Source organism: Trematosphaeria pertusa, assembly GCF_010094035.1.
Source record: "Trematosphaeria pertusa strain CBS 122368 unplaced genomic scaffold BU26scaffold_1, whole genome shotgun sequence".
NCBI classification, from domain to species: Eukaryota; Fungi; Ascomycota; class Dothideomycetes; order Pleosporales; family Trematosphaeriaceae; genus Trematosphaeria; species Trematosphaeria pertusa.
Window position 1 is genome coordinate 1,161,944 of NW_022987212.1, and position 15,380 is coordinate 1,177,323.

Below are 15,380 nucleotides of genomic sequence, written 5' to 3' on the forward strand. Positions count from 1 at the left end.
GCAGCTGCCCAGCCCTGGGGGTGCTCAACACCTGCCCGCGATCTCTCACATTCCCTTTTCCTCTGACCTCTTTCGCTCCTTGTTTGTCTCATTCCCGTACCCACCCTCGCAGTCACTGCCTCGAGGTCAGCTTTACCTCTCCGCGGGACTGTCTGCATTCTTCCGTCGGCCACCTGCCTTCCCGAAGCGGTCCCTCACCTTAGCTGGGCCGCACCGCCCGCTGCGCTCACTGTAACCACCACCTCCTCGAATATCAATTCCGCCGGAGCAGAGAGCGCAACCAAAGTCGACAAGGAGGCATTGGCTTGCCCTACCAATTGACTCCACGTCTACGCGCCACTCCCCCTCGACAGCGGCTCCCCTTGCTTCAGCCGTCTCAACACTCCCTCAGCGAAGTCAACGGCCGGCGCCCGCTTCTCAAGCAGCAATTGCATACGAAGTGGGCCCTGAATCTAGCCAGCGCCCGTTTACCATTCGGCCGTCACCACCACCCGCTACGCTCTCGAGAACACGCCTGGCCCTGGGGGCCTTCAATAAGAGCTATCCAAACTCTCCCGCAACCAGTGCATCGCCTTCGTGCAACTAGACCGCCATCATGGAGGCCTGGCTGAGCTGGGCCCTTGTGCTAGCCATCAGCGGAGCTCTCTATTACTATTACAGCCAGAACAGCAACCGTGGCAAACATCGAGGTCGACCACTTCAGCGAGCGGCCAACACCGCTACCACAAAAGAACCCATTCAGTGGGATGAGGGAGAAGCGAAGTCCAAATCGGCTGCGAAGCCCGCAAAAGCCAAGGCTCCTCGCAGGTCGGTCAAGAAGGCCGTCCAAGAGGTCGGTGACAAAGCCGAGTCGTACCTCTCCGCCGCTTCGTCCACTGCGGGCGCCGACGCCGACGATGATCTATCGCCCGTCACATCTCCCTCACTCGGGGCGACTACGGCCGTCACCGCCCCCAGCGGAAGGGACGTCTCGGACATGCTGGAGTCCCACGCCACTCCCTCGGTCTTGAAGATTAGCGCCTCCGAGAAGCCGGCGCGCCCGGCTAAGCCGCAGCAGAAGCGGTCGGAGACTCCGCAGGAGACAAAGAGGCAAAAGCAGAACAGGGAGAAGAAGGAGAGAGAGAGGGCTGCGCGTGAAGAAGCCGAGAAGGAGCGCAAGATCCTCGAGGAGAACCAGCGTCGTCGTGCCCGTGAGGCCCGTGGAGAGGCGGCCCGGAACGGCCTTCAATCTGCTCAGGCTCCGACGTCAAACCCTTGGAACCGCCCTACTGCTCCGGTTCAGCCTGTGGGCGGCCAGCTGCTCGACACGATCGATGCCACCTCGACCGCCAGCTCCAGCGAGGCTCATACCAACGGTACTGCCCCGACACCCGATTCGATGTCGTACGCAAACCTTCCTTCCGAGGAAGAGCAGATGAGACTGGCTATGGAGGAGTCCGCATGGACCACCGTCCCCAAGGTTAAGAAGCAGCGCAAGAACAAAGCTGGAGGGGAGACCGCAGAGGAGGGCAGCGATTCCGGAGCTCCACAGGAGCCTACGCCCATTCAGCCCGCCCCCGTCAAGGCCCCGGTCAAGAAGACGGAGAACGTCAAGCCGGCCTCTCGATTCGAGGTTCTGTCTGAGCCAACCTCGGACGCCAGCCACCCGATGGACTCTGACTGGCCAGTGGTATAAAAAAGCCATACCGTTGAAGCGGGACTATCCCCTGAGGCGGGCTCGAATTTTCTGGTACGTGTCACATTTTCTCGAGTCTTGGGCAGCACGGCCCACATTTTCTTGACACTTATTGGAGGTTCAACGTTGGAGTTTCGGCATGCCTCAGCCATGTGTGTCGATGCAATGATTTTCTAGCCCCACGAGGTCTTTACTTCAGAACAGACTGCATAAAATGGACTGGACAAGAGATGTACAACAGCAGTGCTCATTACAATGCTTTTGTGGAGGGGTGTGGGAAGCGCTCCATTGCATCGGTTGGCTGCCAACAGCCTCGTTTGTTTTCTTTCTCCAAAAGGGTACTGGTGTCTAGGAAATGCACGGTATTCAGGATCTCCATCTCCATCTTCTGTTTGCATCGCCATAGCCCGAGTGTTGTTAAAATCCTCTCCCCTTGCATGAGCGCCTATGATCGGCATTCCGCTGGGAGCCTGGAGGTTGTAAGGCTCGCAGATAGCTCATCAAGCTGAAAATAATATTTGACCATATCAGACGAATTCTTTTTGCATGCTGTCGTCATTGGATGTCTTGGCGTCACCGTTAGCTCACAGCCGGAGCGCCACGACGGGTGGCGCGCAAACCGCGCCAAAAATACTCGTGCTGAGTGCTCACGTCACCAGCAGCCGCACTGTGGTGGCCGTTAGCCAGCTGGGCGTGACGGCATCAGACAAAGCCGGGCAGGAGTTGCTGTCCGACGCAGAAGGTTAGAGCCGCAAGCACGAGCTGGAGCAAAGAAATCTGGCATCAATAGTCTTTGTCACGACGCGTGATGAGCCACCATTCGGCCACGGTAGCCTATATAATATAAACGTCGATTAAGGCCGTGAAGCGCATCTGGCTATACTGAAAAAACCGCTAGGACAGGGCGTTTTAATATCTGCAGTGTGTGAATCGGAAGTAAGTGAACGGAAGACGCATCACCAGCCCTGAGGTCGGCCAGGCCGCTGACATAAGCCCAGAACCAGAGGCCACGGTTACTTCAGCGGGAAAGAGCTTCAGAGCGCACTAAAACCCCGGACCGCCCGCCAACCCAACGCCTCAATACTCCGAATTTCTCTTTCTTTTTCCTTTCCTTCGACTACACTCATGGCGCAAATACGTGGAACTGCGGGTTACCATCTGGGCAACCAGAGCCCTTTCGGCCAAGCTGGACGCAGCGATGCGGACAATAGCGACCCCAGCCCGCTCGACCAGCTGAGGGAACAGACGAGCAAGATTGAGGATATGCTGGATATGCTGTCGGACCCGATTAAGCCGTGAGTATTCCGTCAGGAGATCTGGGGCCCGTGAAGCTGCGGCCGGCGCACAAAGAGCACCATGTGAGGCGTGATAGCTAACGAGGTCTGAATAGGTATCTGCCCGCAATTGGACGCTTCTTAATCGTCGTCACTTTCCTCGAAGATGCGCTGCGCATAATAACACAATGGAAGGACCAGCTCACCTACCTCCACGACTACAGACACAGTACGCTCACCCGCCGAGCTCCATCGTCTTGTTGAGCAGCCGCTAACCTGCTCTCTTTTGCACAGTTCCGACCGGTCTCACGCACCTCTTCCTCATCGTCAACGTAATCGCCATGACCGCCTGCTCGTTCATGATCATCGTACGGAAACACTCAGACTACGGCGTCTTCGGCCTCATTGGTGTGGTAGTCCTACAAGGAATCGGATACGGTCTCGTCTTCGACCTGAACTTCTTCCTCCGCAACTTGTCGGTCATGGGCGGACTGCTGATGGTGCTCTCGGATTCGTGGGTGCGTAAGAGGTTCGCGCCCGCCGGCCTGCCTCAGCTCGACGAGAAGGACCGCAAGATGTACTTCCAGCTCGCTGGTCGCGTCCTGCTGATTTTCCTCTTCGTCGGATTCGTCTTCCGTGGTGACTGGAGCTTTTGGAGAATTTGTGTTAGCTTCCTGGGTTTCGTGGCTTGCGTTATGGTTGTTGTCGGATTCAAGGCCAAGTTCAGCGCTATCATGCTGGTGGTCATTCTCAGCATCTTCAACGTCTTGGTCAACAACTTCTGGACGCTACACCCGCATCACCCGCACAAGGACTTTGCGAAGTACGACTTCTTCCAGATCCTTTCCATTGTGTAAGTCCACCTCCGTCGCTAGGGGAAATGCTTAGCTAACAAGTATCTCAGCGGCGGTCTCCTTTTGCTGGTCAACATGGGCCCGGGCCAATTCTCCGTCGACGAGAAGAAGAAGGTCTACTAGGCGACCTCTCGTTTCACACCACGTTTTGGAAACTCCGCATGCGAGCATGAACGAATAAAACATGTGATATCCGACATTTAACATCGAAGAAACTAGCGGCGATTAAATCGCTCATGAGTGCAAGGAAGGGAGGAAAGACAGCACCAAAACCTGGGAGCTTAGCAAGGAGTCCAATGGCTACGGCTTTGTGTAGACTATGACTGTCAACAGTGGCGTTAGTAACATTGCAATTGGAGTTACCGATTGCATTTTTGGGGCAATCTGAAATTTTCTCTTGGCTTTCAAACAATGACCAGAGAAGACGGAAGCATTTGCTAAACGAACAGCGTAAGGACGCTCGACTAGACTGCTACTTATTTGATCCGCGCTTCGGGGAGCTCCGCTTTACTGCAGCTTTTCCACGATTATTGGACCCTGCAGACGTTGCTCTTATCTAATCAGCTTCCGATTTCCGATCCTAACTCTTGACCTCCTGTTTTTGCGCCAACCGAACATCAACACACTTCTATACATTCTTTTCTCTCCCGTACCACTACTCATTTATTATTATTTGGTCTTTCAGGTAGCACACACAAGATGGCACCTAATCGTATCATAATAGACACGGATCCGGTAGGACTTCCACTTTCCCCCTCCCCTCTCTACCGCCGCTTTGCGTCATGACTAACGAGGTGTTCAATTAGGGCGTAGACGATGTCCTCGCGATGCTGCTTGCTTTCTCGGCGTCGCCGGAGGAGCTGGAGGTGCTGATGCTGAGTCTTACGTTTGGGAATGTGGATGTGCAGAAGTATGTCTATTTTCTTCGCTTCTTTTACTGGATGGCTTGTTGCCCTTCCTTCGTCGAAGAAGAACTACATCACTGGCTTTTTTTTATCGTTACCGCTGGATATATTCTCACCTTTGTTCAGTTGCCTAAGGAATATTGTCACGCTGTTCCATTACATTGAGAAAGAGCGCGCGTGGCGGAAAGAGAATAGGAGGCCGGAGGGGTTTGAGACGCTGATGAAGAGGAAACCAATTGGTAGGTTCATGGTGGTGATTGAAAGAAGAACGGCTGCTGATGCGGGATATGGTAGTTGCGGTTGGAGCGGAGGAGCCGCTGGCCGAGCAGATGATGGTGGCGGATTTCTTCCGTGAGTGACCCACGCGTTGCGTATGATGCGGGAGGAAATACTAACTCGCGCAGATGGAATTGATGGTCTAGGCGGCATTCACCACAGCGTACGAATGCTCTCTCCAAGCCAGCAAAGCAAAACAAGTCAAACTGACAAATGCCAGCATCCGCACCTCACACCCGCCGAGACGTGGAAATCCCTCTTCAAACCTAGGCCAGATACTCTCTACCCAGAAGAGGCTGCGGAATTGCAAGCTGTCAAGGATGCTCACTCGCTCTTCACGCCTTCGCTGAAGCCGGCCCACGAGGAGATGCTGCAGATGCTGCGCGAGAACGAGCCGGATACGATTACGATCGTGGCGATTGGGCCGCTGACGAATTTGGCGATTGCGGCGGCTACGGATCCAGAGGCGTTCTTGAGGGTGAGGGAGGTCGTGGTTATGGGCGGCGCGGTGGATGCTCCGGGGAATGTGAGTTCTGCCCTATTCCTTCTCTTCTCGTATTTCGCTCCTCGTCTATTTCTTCTGTTGTCGCTTTCGCTTTTCTGAGCTGCGTTTAGCCGCCCAATCTTTCTCGCTTGTACTCCCCGGACGTCTTGTCGATTCCAGTCCCGCATTTCAACCTCATCAAGCAGCCTGATACTCCTCTGCGCAGAAGGCTGAATGAGAGGAACCAGATGACGCCCGGCGCTGAGTTCAATACCTATGCGGATAGCGTGGCGGCTGCGCGAATGTACGCGCTCACGAGCCCGCATCCGAAGACTACAATGCCGCCTGTGATCAGCAAGGAGGGAAAGGGACAGCTTCCCGCGTATCCAGAAACCCTATCGAGAAGGCTGAAAGTGAAGATGTTTCCGCTCGGTGAGTCCTTTCCCTTATTTACGCGTTGCGATGCTTGAGCAGCTCGGCCTTTGAAGAGTCCGGAAGAAAGATGCATGAAGGGCAGCGGAAGCTAACTTGCGATTGAACAGATATAACAGAGCCCCACCTCATGCCGCAATCCCTCTTCAACACACACATCTCTTCCGCCGCCCTCAGCGGCTCACCGCTCGCCGAATGGGCCTCGCTCTTCCTCGAATCCACATACCGCAAAGTCTTCTCCCAAGACCCCGAGCAAGACCCCGCAAAACTCGGTCTCCAGCTCCACGACCCCCTCACCATCTGGTACTGCATGTCGCCCTCGGACCCTATGTGGAAGTTCACCAAGGACGAGGATATCAGAGTGGAGACGTCGGGGCAGTGGACACGGGGTTGTTCTATTGTTGATAGGAGGGGTAGGAGTGTAAAGGAGGGGACTGGGAGTGTGGATGTGGATGTTGTGGGGGATGCTGGCGGGTGGAGGGATTCGAGAAGGGGAAATAGGATTCAGAGGTGTGTGGCGAGTCCGGGCGAGGAGAGGTTTGCCGGGGTGTTGTTGGGGAGGGTATTTGGTGCGGTTTAAGGGGGGCAGCTGAGGGAGGGTTGGAATAGGGGACTAGATGCACTCCAACTGCTCAGGACACTGTCAAAGTTTTAGCTCGCACTCATCATATGCTGGCAGGTCTTCTGCGGTCGTGGAGATATGCTAAGATACTAGGCCAGAAGTTTAGAAAGCGCGCCGTCTGTCTCGAGAATCTCGACGAGCTGACGGGATATGATATGGTGCAGCCGGGGAGGCACAATTTCGCGCGGGATGCAACCTTGGAAGAGCCCAGGATCCACATTCATCTCGTTCTTTCCCTGCTCTCGTCCGCTCCCAGATGCAAATATTAAAATCTGCGTTTGTCTTAGTGTAGTAGTTTTCACCACCATTTAAAAGGCTAAACTTTCCCTCTCGCCCTCGCGTTAACATGTCACAGCATCACAGCTTTCACTCAAGCCCCAAACACTCCACATTCCCTCGCCTGTCGTCCTCCACCACGCATATCCCACGCTCCACCACTACCCTCACCGTCCCCTCCTCAAACTCCATTTCCAACCAAAAACACTTCACAATGGGCAACTGTCTCGCGTCCCTCTGCCCGCGCGTCGAAATCTCCAAAGACCCCGCCACCCGCAAAGTCAGCGTCAAGCTGCAGCAGCACGGCGACGAGAAATCGCCCGCGACCGCTAAAGTACTACCGACTCCGGAGCGCATCGGGGACCGCACGCTAGGCGACCCGGAGGAGCGACCAGGTTCTGCAAGGAAGACGGATGCGGCGAACGCAGAAGATGCGGCTGTCGCAGAGAATGGGAATGTGACTAGGAGTGGGGAGGTTGAGAGACCGCCAGTGAACTGGAGGGAGGCTGCTGCTAGGGCTGCGGAGGTATGTATGATTTTGTGGCATGGGGAGAGGGAGAGGGAGTGGATGCTGATCCAGTGCACAGGCAAGGGCCGAGGCGCGCGAACAGCAGGCAGGTTCGATGGGCGCGGGGCTGGGTGGACGAGAGCGCATGACGCTGCAGCAGATGCTGCAGCAGACGAGGCGTGAGGAGCGGAGGGGCCGCGAGTCGGAGGTTAGAACGGGTGTTTGAACAATAATTCGCAAGAGGTGGGGGAGCAGGAGGGAGCAGGAGGTGGAGGTGAACGAGACCCCCCTTCTGCGACATGATCAGTTAGCTCTACATTACTGTGATGCTTTCTTTTCTGTAGAAATGAGCGCGGCTCTGTGATGAAGCGGGCGGTTGAAGGAACGTTACGAAGGACGCATGAGAAGGGCTCGAGAGTGGCACGCTTGAGGACCGCGATATAATGTTTATGGAAAGAAAGGCGTTGTTGGCATTCTAATGCCCCTTTTGATCAGCATACTCACTCATCTCATGATCCTTCCCGCAAGCATGGAACCTTCTCATCCCCCGCAGATCGGTTGGATGCCTTAACGGTCGGTTGGTCGAGAAATACCATGGCACGACGCAGTCTCCCAGCCCAACGCCCCTCGACATCCATCCACGGGCACCATACAAGGCAGCCTAGAAAAAATATTTTTTATCTCTGCTGCGCTGCCTTGAGCCCACGCATCTCCTTACACCAAAACACCATCCCCACCCCCTTAGATACCCCACAGCATCCACCATCTCGAAGAGAGCCAGCCCTTCAGCACCTCCAAGCCGTCCAGAAACCGGAGCGACCATGGACAAACGGCACTCCTCCCAAGCCCAATGGGACCGCGCGATCGCCGACCAAAGCCCACCCTCCGCCTCCGCCTCCGTGCAGCACTACACGACGGAGCAGCAGCCATGCGCGCCCTGCAGACAGAGAATGGCGCGCTTCTCCTCCGCCGCCTCTACCACCACTACTACCACCAACGACAACAACAACATCCAAGAAACGGCAGAAGCATTTAGCCACCTAACAGTCCGGGAAAGCAAGCAGGAACAAGCGCAGGAGAAATTTCTCCGACAGCTGCAGATTTTTGCGCGGGAGAAGACGGGTTCGTATGCGGATATATTCAGGGATGCGATTAGGGAAGAGACTAGGGGGAAGAAGAACAACAAGAAGGAAAGGAAGAATGGAGGGAAGTAGATGACAATTGTGTTGGGGGGGAAGCAAGGAAGAAATGCGATAGGAAGGATGGAAAGTTATAGGCATAGTATTACAAAAGCTAGGAAAGTAAGAAAGATAAAGAGTACGAATAACTGCGTACACATATATACTAACGAGATTAACTCTCTCTACACCTATAACTGCGCCCTCTGAGTCCTAGGTGAGCGTTGCACGGGCGCGTGAACGTATTAGAGCCGAATATTAGTGCATTCTTCTATTTTCTGCAGTGTTCCATACAAATTTTATCAATGCGGTGGTACTCGGCTCCAATCCGTTCATGACCGGCCTCTTGTACTTATGACCCTGGGCTGCAGGGCGCCTTGGTGGCTTGTGGATGCGTGATTCCACAGCCCTATGGTATGTGCGCATTGTATTCCGCGCCATCCCAACCTTAAGCCTTTCAGAATGACTGGCGCACCGCAGAAGGTCCCAGAAGTTTCTATGGCTAGCCGCGCCTAGTGCGCTCAGATGCAGTCATTCAAATCGCCTCAATTGTCCCGTCTCCCAGGATATAGATCGAATCATGCAAAGCCGTTCTACGCAGTAGCCTTGACGGCATACGTGGGCGCACCAAAGTTCAGTATGTCTTCGCCGCGAGTGTATGGGTCTAAATACACTCTCCACTGCGGCCGGTGTCCCGCCCCATCTTCCAATGCATCCAAGCCCGAGATGCGCAGAACGACGTAGACCTCTGACGGCGTCGCCGAGGTAACGCGCAGCTTCTTTGCCTAGTTAATGTTAGCCCCAAAGGTCTGCTAACTTGCTGCGCGACTCGGCAAAGCTTACCAATTCGTACTGATGGCCACTCATATAAAAGGCAGTAGTAGGATCTTGGCTCGTTGTGCTCTTGACCTCTAGCCGGTACAGAGGCATATTACCATTGTCGCAAGCCGTGGACAGCCACTCTGGCGTCACGTACGGGTGCTGCATCTGCAGAAAGTGGCGGGTGAGGGCGCCCTGCCTATCCTCATAGGTAAAGTCTGATATTTCGCGACCAAAGGTCGAGAAGCCAGCACGAGAGCGCAGGTTGCTGGTCCAGTTGACCTCGCCTGTGAAGTCCGGTAGCTCGAGCGTATCGTGTAGCAAGGTGTATACCTAGACAAAGAGTCAGCTTCTGACCTGGCCAGATGGGGCAAGCCAGGCTGTCTAAGGGACTTACAAACTGTTCCCCCAGAAAGCCGACTTCCAAGTCACGGGCCATTTCCTTCTCATTGCGATTCGGAATCGGCCCTGCTCTTCTGTGCGGGCTCATCGACACGGGAGTAGGCTCAGCGGCCTGGAGTGTCTCCCTCAATGTGCTCATGTCAAAAACGCCACCTCCGTCGCCAGACTGCCCGCTTGACCTCCCAGGTCGCGAGCTTGATGCGGGATCCGCATTTCGGGCGAAGCCTTGAAGCCGCTCCCTGTTCCGGTTGCGGTTAACTGTGCTGTAAATACCAGCAGCCGTGGGGCGGGGTGTGACCGGTCGCTCCCGTGGGCTCTCGTCAGAAGGTACATTCAGATGATCCTGCGGCCGAGGCTCGGGCGTGGTCGGCCTAGAGCTAGGTCGATGATCCACATGTGGTCGCAGAGTCGTGTTTGCAGCCTCAGACCTCGCAGAAGCACGCGTAGACTCAAGGATAGCCGACCCTGCGGAATCCGAGCGAATACTGCTTGCAGTCGTCGTCCATGCGTCGTCACTATTATCATCACAGATGCTGTCACTTTGGCTCTGCAAGTCTTCGTTGACCGAATCTGCCAAAGTCTCTTCGTAATCGTCTGCAACGTCCCCGCCAGTGATGCCTTTTCTGATCAGCAAGGCCTTCAGCGAGGCGAGTGACACCAGCAGGAGGGGATGAAGATCTGGGAGATCGGCCGGTTCAAGCTCCAGTGCCGCTACAAGCTGCTCCGGAAAGTCTGTTATAAGCGCACAATCGCGCGTGTGCTTGTTCGCCGAGACGTAAATCTCCAGCTTGTCAGTCTCGTCTTCTGCAGTGCTGACATTTACACTGGAACCGCCCTTTCTCTTCGTCACAGTAGTGCCTCGCAATGTATAGCGCGTCTTAATGTTTGCACTCCTCCAGACCTCGACATTTTCAAGAAGCGGACGAAGCTCGTAAGGTGAGTCGCACTCGGCGTAATCAAAATATCTATACTAGTGTAAGCATGAAAGGCGCAGCGTCCAATCGGAGGATGAAATTGCGTACTTGAGAAGTGCATCTGCACGACCTCGAAAGTCCTGCGTGAGGTCATAATCACGTTCAAGCGGTTCGCGAGATTCCGTTTCTATAAAAACTTCCTCGGACAGAAACGAGTCACAGCCTCGATTACGAAGCAAATCTGCAACCTTTTTCGAAGTGTCGAAATCGAAATCGAGAAAGGTGTGACTGTCAGAGAAGATGTCGAACAGATCCTGCCGGTCGTTGACATAGAAACTTCCAATCGAGCAAAGCTTACGCGGGCACGTTGACGTGCGGCACGGCCAGCATTTTTTGTTGTTCAGTTGTTTTAGCTCCTTGTTGTTCTGCTGAAGACGGGCAATTTCTTGCAGAAGCTCCTTTACGTACTGGTATCCGTCCTCGTCTTTCATGGGGTCGTACATTGACGATTTCAGCAAGTCAGTGACTAGCATGTCCATGGTTGCATTCGGCACTTCCAACGTGTCTCGGAACAGACCGCGATATTGATTCAACGAAGGCATGAGGGCATGCTTGGACCGCAGAACGGACCGGGTCCAGATGCAGTCCTTGAGTGACAACCACTGGCCGCTTTGGTCGTTGATACCACGGAGAAAGACGAGGGGGCCATTCTTGAAAGCTTTCCTATCGAAACGGTCAGCCAGTTGTCACGCTCTTGGGGTGGACACATGCGTTATTGGTTTTGGCCAGCTACGACGATGGCTCTCAATTCTCTCATAAAGCCGATACACTCGCTTCGGATCGTCGCGCTTCTTACTCTGCATCAACGCCAAGTCGGCAAGCAGTTCGTCGATGCCAGCATTTGGGAGTTGGAGAACGTCGGTGAAGAAGGCTTTTGCTGTCGGCGCATGCTGCTCTACGGTGCGACGAATGGCGGTCTTGCTCTCCAGCTCGAGCTTATTCTGCGAAAACTCGTCGTCGTCCCACACGCACTGAGCTGGCGTTTTCCATTCGAGGGCAGACCCCGATAAAGGCGGCAGCGCAATGCAGGCGGTTCGGTCATCGACACTGAACCTGTTCTCGATTAGCAACATTTCATTTAGCGTGCTGTACTCTTCTCACGTCATTGCGCGGTATTTTTGTATGAACACATAGACTTCAGTGACATCTGCCATGGTCGTCAACTTATCATCCCTAAGATGTTCGAGATATTCTCGAGCTTCGGCACCCGTCACGGTTGGGACTTTCAAGATCTCTTGAAACAGCGGCCCTAGTTCATGGCCGTAGACTGGCTGTAAGGCCTTTTTGGACGAGAAGCCCTTGGGTCCATGCCAGACACAGCTTTTCAGACGCTCATACTCGTAGTTCGGAAGGTCGACAAAAGCATTACCAAATGCGTTCCTGTTGATGACAGTTAGCATTATCAGGCGGCCTAGGTTGTTTCAACGCCTGGAACAAAGACCGCCATTCAAGTAGCTGTGTACACTTACTTGACCTTCTCCTTCTCAGCAGGTGAGAAAGCTTGCGACTGGATCGCTAGATAAAGCTGTTTTGACTTGTCGACGTCCATGGAATCCTCGATGCCCGGCTGGTTGAGAACCCACAAATAAAAGTCGAGTCCCTCATCCAAGCCGACATCAAAGCTGGACAAGAATTTCCAGTCCTCCGGGTCGCCGCTAGGCAAATCCAGGAAATGGCAGTCGTCGGCATCACCAAACGTTTGTGTCTTTTCTACAAGTTTAGGAAAGGGGATGTAGGTTTCGCGCAAAGCAACTAGATCTCCCGACTTGCACATGAATTCGTGGCCTGCTAGTGTGTCTTTCGCCGTGTTCGTCATGTCCTTGTTGTAAAGATTCCAGTGCTGATGCAAGATAGCCAATACCTGGTCGCTTTTATTAGCCAACAACCATTCGAAGTCTCTGTGGAGCCGACAGAAATCAGTTGCGATGAAGCGAGGGGCCAGCGCCACGCTGGCTGTCTCACCCAACCATTGTGCGAACTTGTCTCTTTCAGAAGGATCAAGTTCTGCAAAGTAGCGGCCGTCCAGAAAGTGTGCCTCGCTGTAACCGGAGAAAAGTTGTTGCAGCTCGCTACCAACAGAAATATCGGCATATGTCGAGGTGCCCTTTTGGAAGTACTTGCTGGCGGGACACACAAAGTATATCTTGTTCATGGCGCCGGGCCGCAGGTGCTCTCGCATCTTGTAGAGGTACTTGAGCTGGGCGATGAGATGAACAGGATTTGCCGAGCTCAGTTTGGCGTGGTAGTCGAGGATCCGCTCGACGACGTTGGGAACGTCGCAGTCCTTTACTCCAAGGAGTCGAAAGAGCTTTCTCCTCTTGGGGCAAGCGCAAGCTTCTCCGTCGACTAGAGACAATGGCAAGCCAGGGGGAATGGCCGTCCCCAAGCTCGCCGGAAAGTAGATTGGATCATCTTCAGAGGGGGGTCGCCGCCAGGTGCCGTTGGCCAAGGGGATCAGGGGAATCCTTCTCAGGTCTCTTGCATACTTTCCGTCGCCCCTGGGCTCCTGTGGCTCGAGAATGAGCTTGGCAAGATCCGAGCACCACTCCTTGCTTCGCATCCTAATGTGAAGCAAGCTTTGATTGTGCAGCTCCTGGAGCTTGTCGCACACCCAACCCCAGTTAGGGGCAGTGACGCCCAACAACAAGAGCGCCTCGCGGACCGAGTCGGGATAATCTGGGGAGACGTAGTCGCACATATGCCCAAACATCGGCTCACCATTGCGATCGTGCGCCCAGTCCAAGAATAGGAGACGTTTCGGCTCTGAGACCTCGCCGGTTCTGTCCTTGATGACGAGCGCTGCGCTGAGGTGCTTATTTATGCCCTCTGTTATGTTGCGCCAGTATGCGCTCAGGCCACTGCCGGTAGTATTGTAATTGAGGTAGAGCGGCCACGTTTTTGCTAGTTCGTCCAAGTGTGAGTTCCCGATACTGAAGTTGAAGTTGTCGATAGCTGTCTCAAAGGCGTGCGGAATCGTGTCTGCAATGTTTTTGTTCCAATAGTTGTCTTCGTCGACTGATTGCCGATTCGACGTGGTGAGGAAATCTGCCTGAATAACAAACTGTGCACAGCATTAGCAGGAGTGTTCGAGCCATCATAACATATCGGACCTTGAACCCAAAGTCCCCAAGAGGCAGATATGCAAAGGCAAAGTTCTGCTTCCGTATCCAGGGCATATACGTGCCCGATTTCTTCTTCACCGGAAAGGCTAGCACAATGTCGGTCTCTGTAATGCCTGGTCGTCGGGTTTCAGCCCCTTCAAAATCAATGGTGAATCGATGTTTGTACAGTCGGCGTCTCGTGTTGGAATCTTCGTCCTTGAGCGACACGATGCCAGAATCGGGCGTCCAGTCGAAGCGCCGAAAGCGTTTTGAGATGGCCGGCGCGTCATCCGAGGAGGACTTAAAGAGCGTGAGATGGAATCGTTCTATGCGCCGCAGGAAAAGAATGAGGACAGGGTCGATTGCGTCAACTTCCTTTTCGAGCGCGGTTGAAAAGTCTATCGACTGGTCGCAGATGCGGTCCAGGACGATGGTCGTCTGATGTTCTTCCTCGTGGTCGTCAAAGAAGTCTTCATCCCACTGCGGCGTGATCATGCCAAGCTCTCTCGTCTGATCCAGCTGAAAGTAGTAAGGCGGAGAGCGTATGTGTGCCCGATTGGCGAGCTTAAAGACGGACTTGAAGCCGATGCCCTTTTCGCCCGTGTATCCTTGGCCAGGTGTTTTGGAACTCCGGCCCGTCCGACATAGCGCCTGAATGTTCTCTCTGGAGAAGCCCTCTTCGTTGCATTCAATCTTGACATATTTCGGAAAGACGGTGACGGACACTGTTGGCGTCTCGCCCTCGGTATACTTGTTGTCGTCGGCATTCTGAATGACTTCCATCAGGAATCGCGCACGGCTTGTGTACAGGTCGGTTGATATGCTAAGGAACAGTTATTTCCATTACATAGCGAACGTCATGGAGAACCAGGGCGGGGCTCTCACATTTTCAGTGCCCTTGCCAAGTCTTCACGATTCTCCTCGCTGCCTTCGATCGCTTGCAGCATGCCCTTGCGGCCATATTTTGCCTCCTCTTCTGCTTCTTGCCTGAATGCATCCGTAAAGGTCCCTTTGCGCCGCGCTAACTCTTCGACGACTGCGCGTGCGTCCTCTGTGGTCGTCACAGGACGCGAATTTTTCCCCATATCGCCACAGCTTTGGACGTGATAAGCGTGCAAACAAAAGATATTAAAGGAACGGACCCAAGGAAGCCAGAAGCGACTGAACTATAAAGCGTCCTGTTACGACGCATCTGCGTTCGGTCTCCAGCCATGTTGTTTCAAAGGGGCGTGGGGGCGAACGCCCCTGCGGCGGCACAGCGTTGCAGCAGCTGCAAGGCTGAAACCTACTGTGCAAGAGCACACGCACCTGGAGTAATTAGCCGCTTCAGCTCTTTCTTCCTGCTTCATCGCGGTGTTCGACGATCTGTGATGGGGAGGCTGCGTGGAGAAGGGAAGAGTGCGCAGCGAACGTCAATAGGTCTATCGCATGTTGTGCGTTGCGGGCAGCGCCGCCGCACGCGTCCAGCAGTTGGTGGGCATCGAATGGACTGTGCGCACAGTTGGAGACGCTCTGCAGTGGCGGTGGGCATCTGAACATGTTAGCATTAGGGGTGAGTTTTATCGCCATCTCTCAAAGTGTATGAGCCTTAACCAGCATC

The 15,380-nt window shown here is 54.3% G+C and overlaps 6 protein-coding genes across 6 annotated transcripts; 5 read left to right on the forward strand and 1 right to left on the reverse strand.

Moving 5' to 3' along the window:
- The first annotated feature begins 262 nt into the window (after nt 1-262).
- Nucleotides 263-1,761, forward strand: BU26DRAFT_11868 (uncharacterized protein). Its single transcript, XM_033819489.1, has one exon. It carries the CDS (start codon nt 596-598, stop codon nt 1,673-1,675), a length of 1,080 nt encoding a protein of 359 aa, XP_033690928.1. The 5' UTR covers nt 263-595; the 3' UTR covers nt 1,676-1,761.
- Nucleotides 1,762-2,485: 724 nt separating this feature from the next.
- On the forward strand, nt 2,486-4,319 carry BU26DRAFT_512865 (SURF4-domain-containing protein). Its single transcript, XM_033827489.1, has 5 exons — nt 2,486-2,611; nt 2,674-2,970; nt 3,066-3,178; nt 3,244-3,802; nt 3,854-4,319. Exons 2-5 carry the CDS (start codon nt 2,801-2,803, stop codon nt 3,924-3,926), a joined length of 915 nt encoding a protein of 304 aa, XP_033690929.1. The 5' UTR covers nt 2,486-2,611; nt 2,674-2,800; the 3' UTR covers nt 3,927-4,319.
- Nucleotides 4,320-4,393: 74 nt separating this feature from the next.
- Nucleotides 4,394-6,546, forward strand: BU26DRAFT_11886 (nucleoside hydrolase). Its single transcript, XM_033819495.1, has 8 exons — nt 4,394-4,538; nt 4,610-4,713; nt 4,835-4,947; nt 5,003-5,059; nt 5,113-5,147; nt 5,205-5,510; nt 5,600-5,900; nt 6,011-6,546. Exons 1-8 carry the CDS (start codon nt 4,503-4,505, stop codon nt 6,478-6,480), a joined length of 1,422 nt encoding a protein of 473 aa, XP_033690930.1. The 5' UTR covers nt 4,394-4,502; the 3' UTR covers nt 6,481-6,546.
- Nucleotides 6,547-6,868: 322 nt separating this feature from the next.
- Nucleotides 6,869-7,718, forward strand: BU26DRAFT_573748 (uncharacterized protein; the record flags this gene model as incomplete). The annotated part of the gene is made up of 2 exons (XM_033834307.1): nt 6,869-7,324; nt 7,386-7,718. The coding sequence occupies 2 exons, from the start codon at nt 6,869-6,871 to the stop codon at nt 7,530-7,532; spliced, it is 603 nt and encodes a 200-aa protein (XP_033690931.1). The 3' UTR covers nt 7,533-7,718.
- Nucleotides 7,719-8,127: 409 nt separating this feature from the next.
- BU26DRAFT_557414 (uncharacterized protein) lies at nt 8,128-8,520 on the forward strand (the record flags this gene model as incomplete). Its single annotated transcript, XM_033832454.1, has 1 exon — nt 8,128-8,520. One exon carries the CDS (start codon nt 8,128-8,130, stop codon nt 8,518-8,520), a length of 393 nt encoding a protein of 130 aa, XP_033690932.1.
- A 242-nt stretch (nt 8,521-8,762) lies between these two features.
- BU26DRAFT_512868 (uncharacterized protein) lies at nt 8,763-14,893 on the reverse strand. Its single transcript, XM_033827490.1, has 9 exons — nt 14,666-14,893; nt 13,790-14,603; nt 12,149-13,740; nt 11,781-12,059; nt 11,391-11,732; nt 10,728-11,342; nt 9,701-10,670; nt 9,328-9,636; nt 8,763-9,269 (listed from the first exon to the last, which is right to left on the reverse strand). Exons 1-9 carry the CDS (start codon nt 14,863-14,865, stop codon nt 9,078-9,080), a joined length of 5,313 nt encoding a protein of 1,770 aa, XP_033690933.1. The 5' UTR covers nt 14,866-14,893; the 3' UTR covers nt 8,763-9,077.
- Nucleotides 14,894-15,380: the final 487 nt, after the last annotated feature.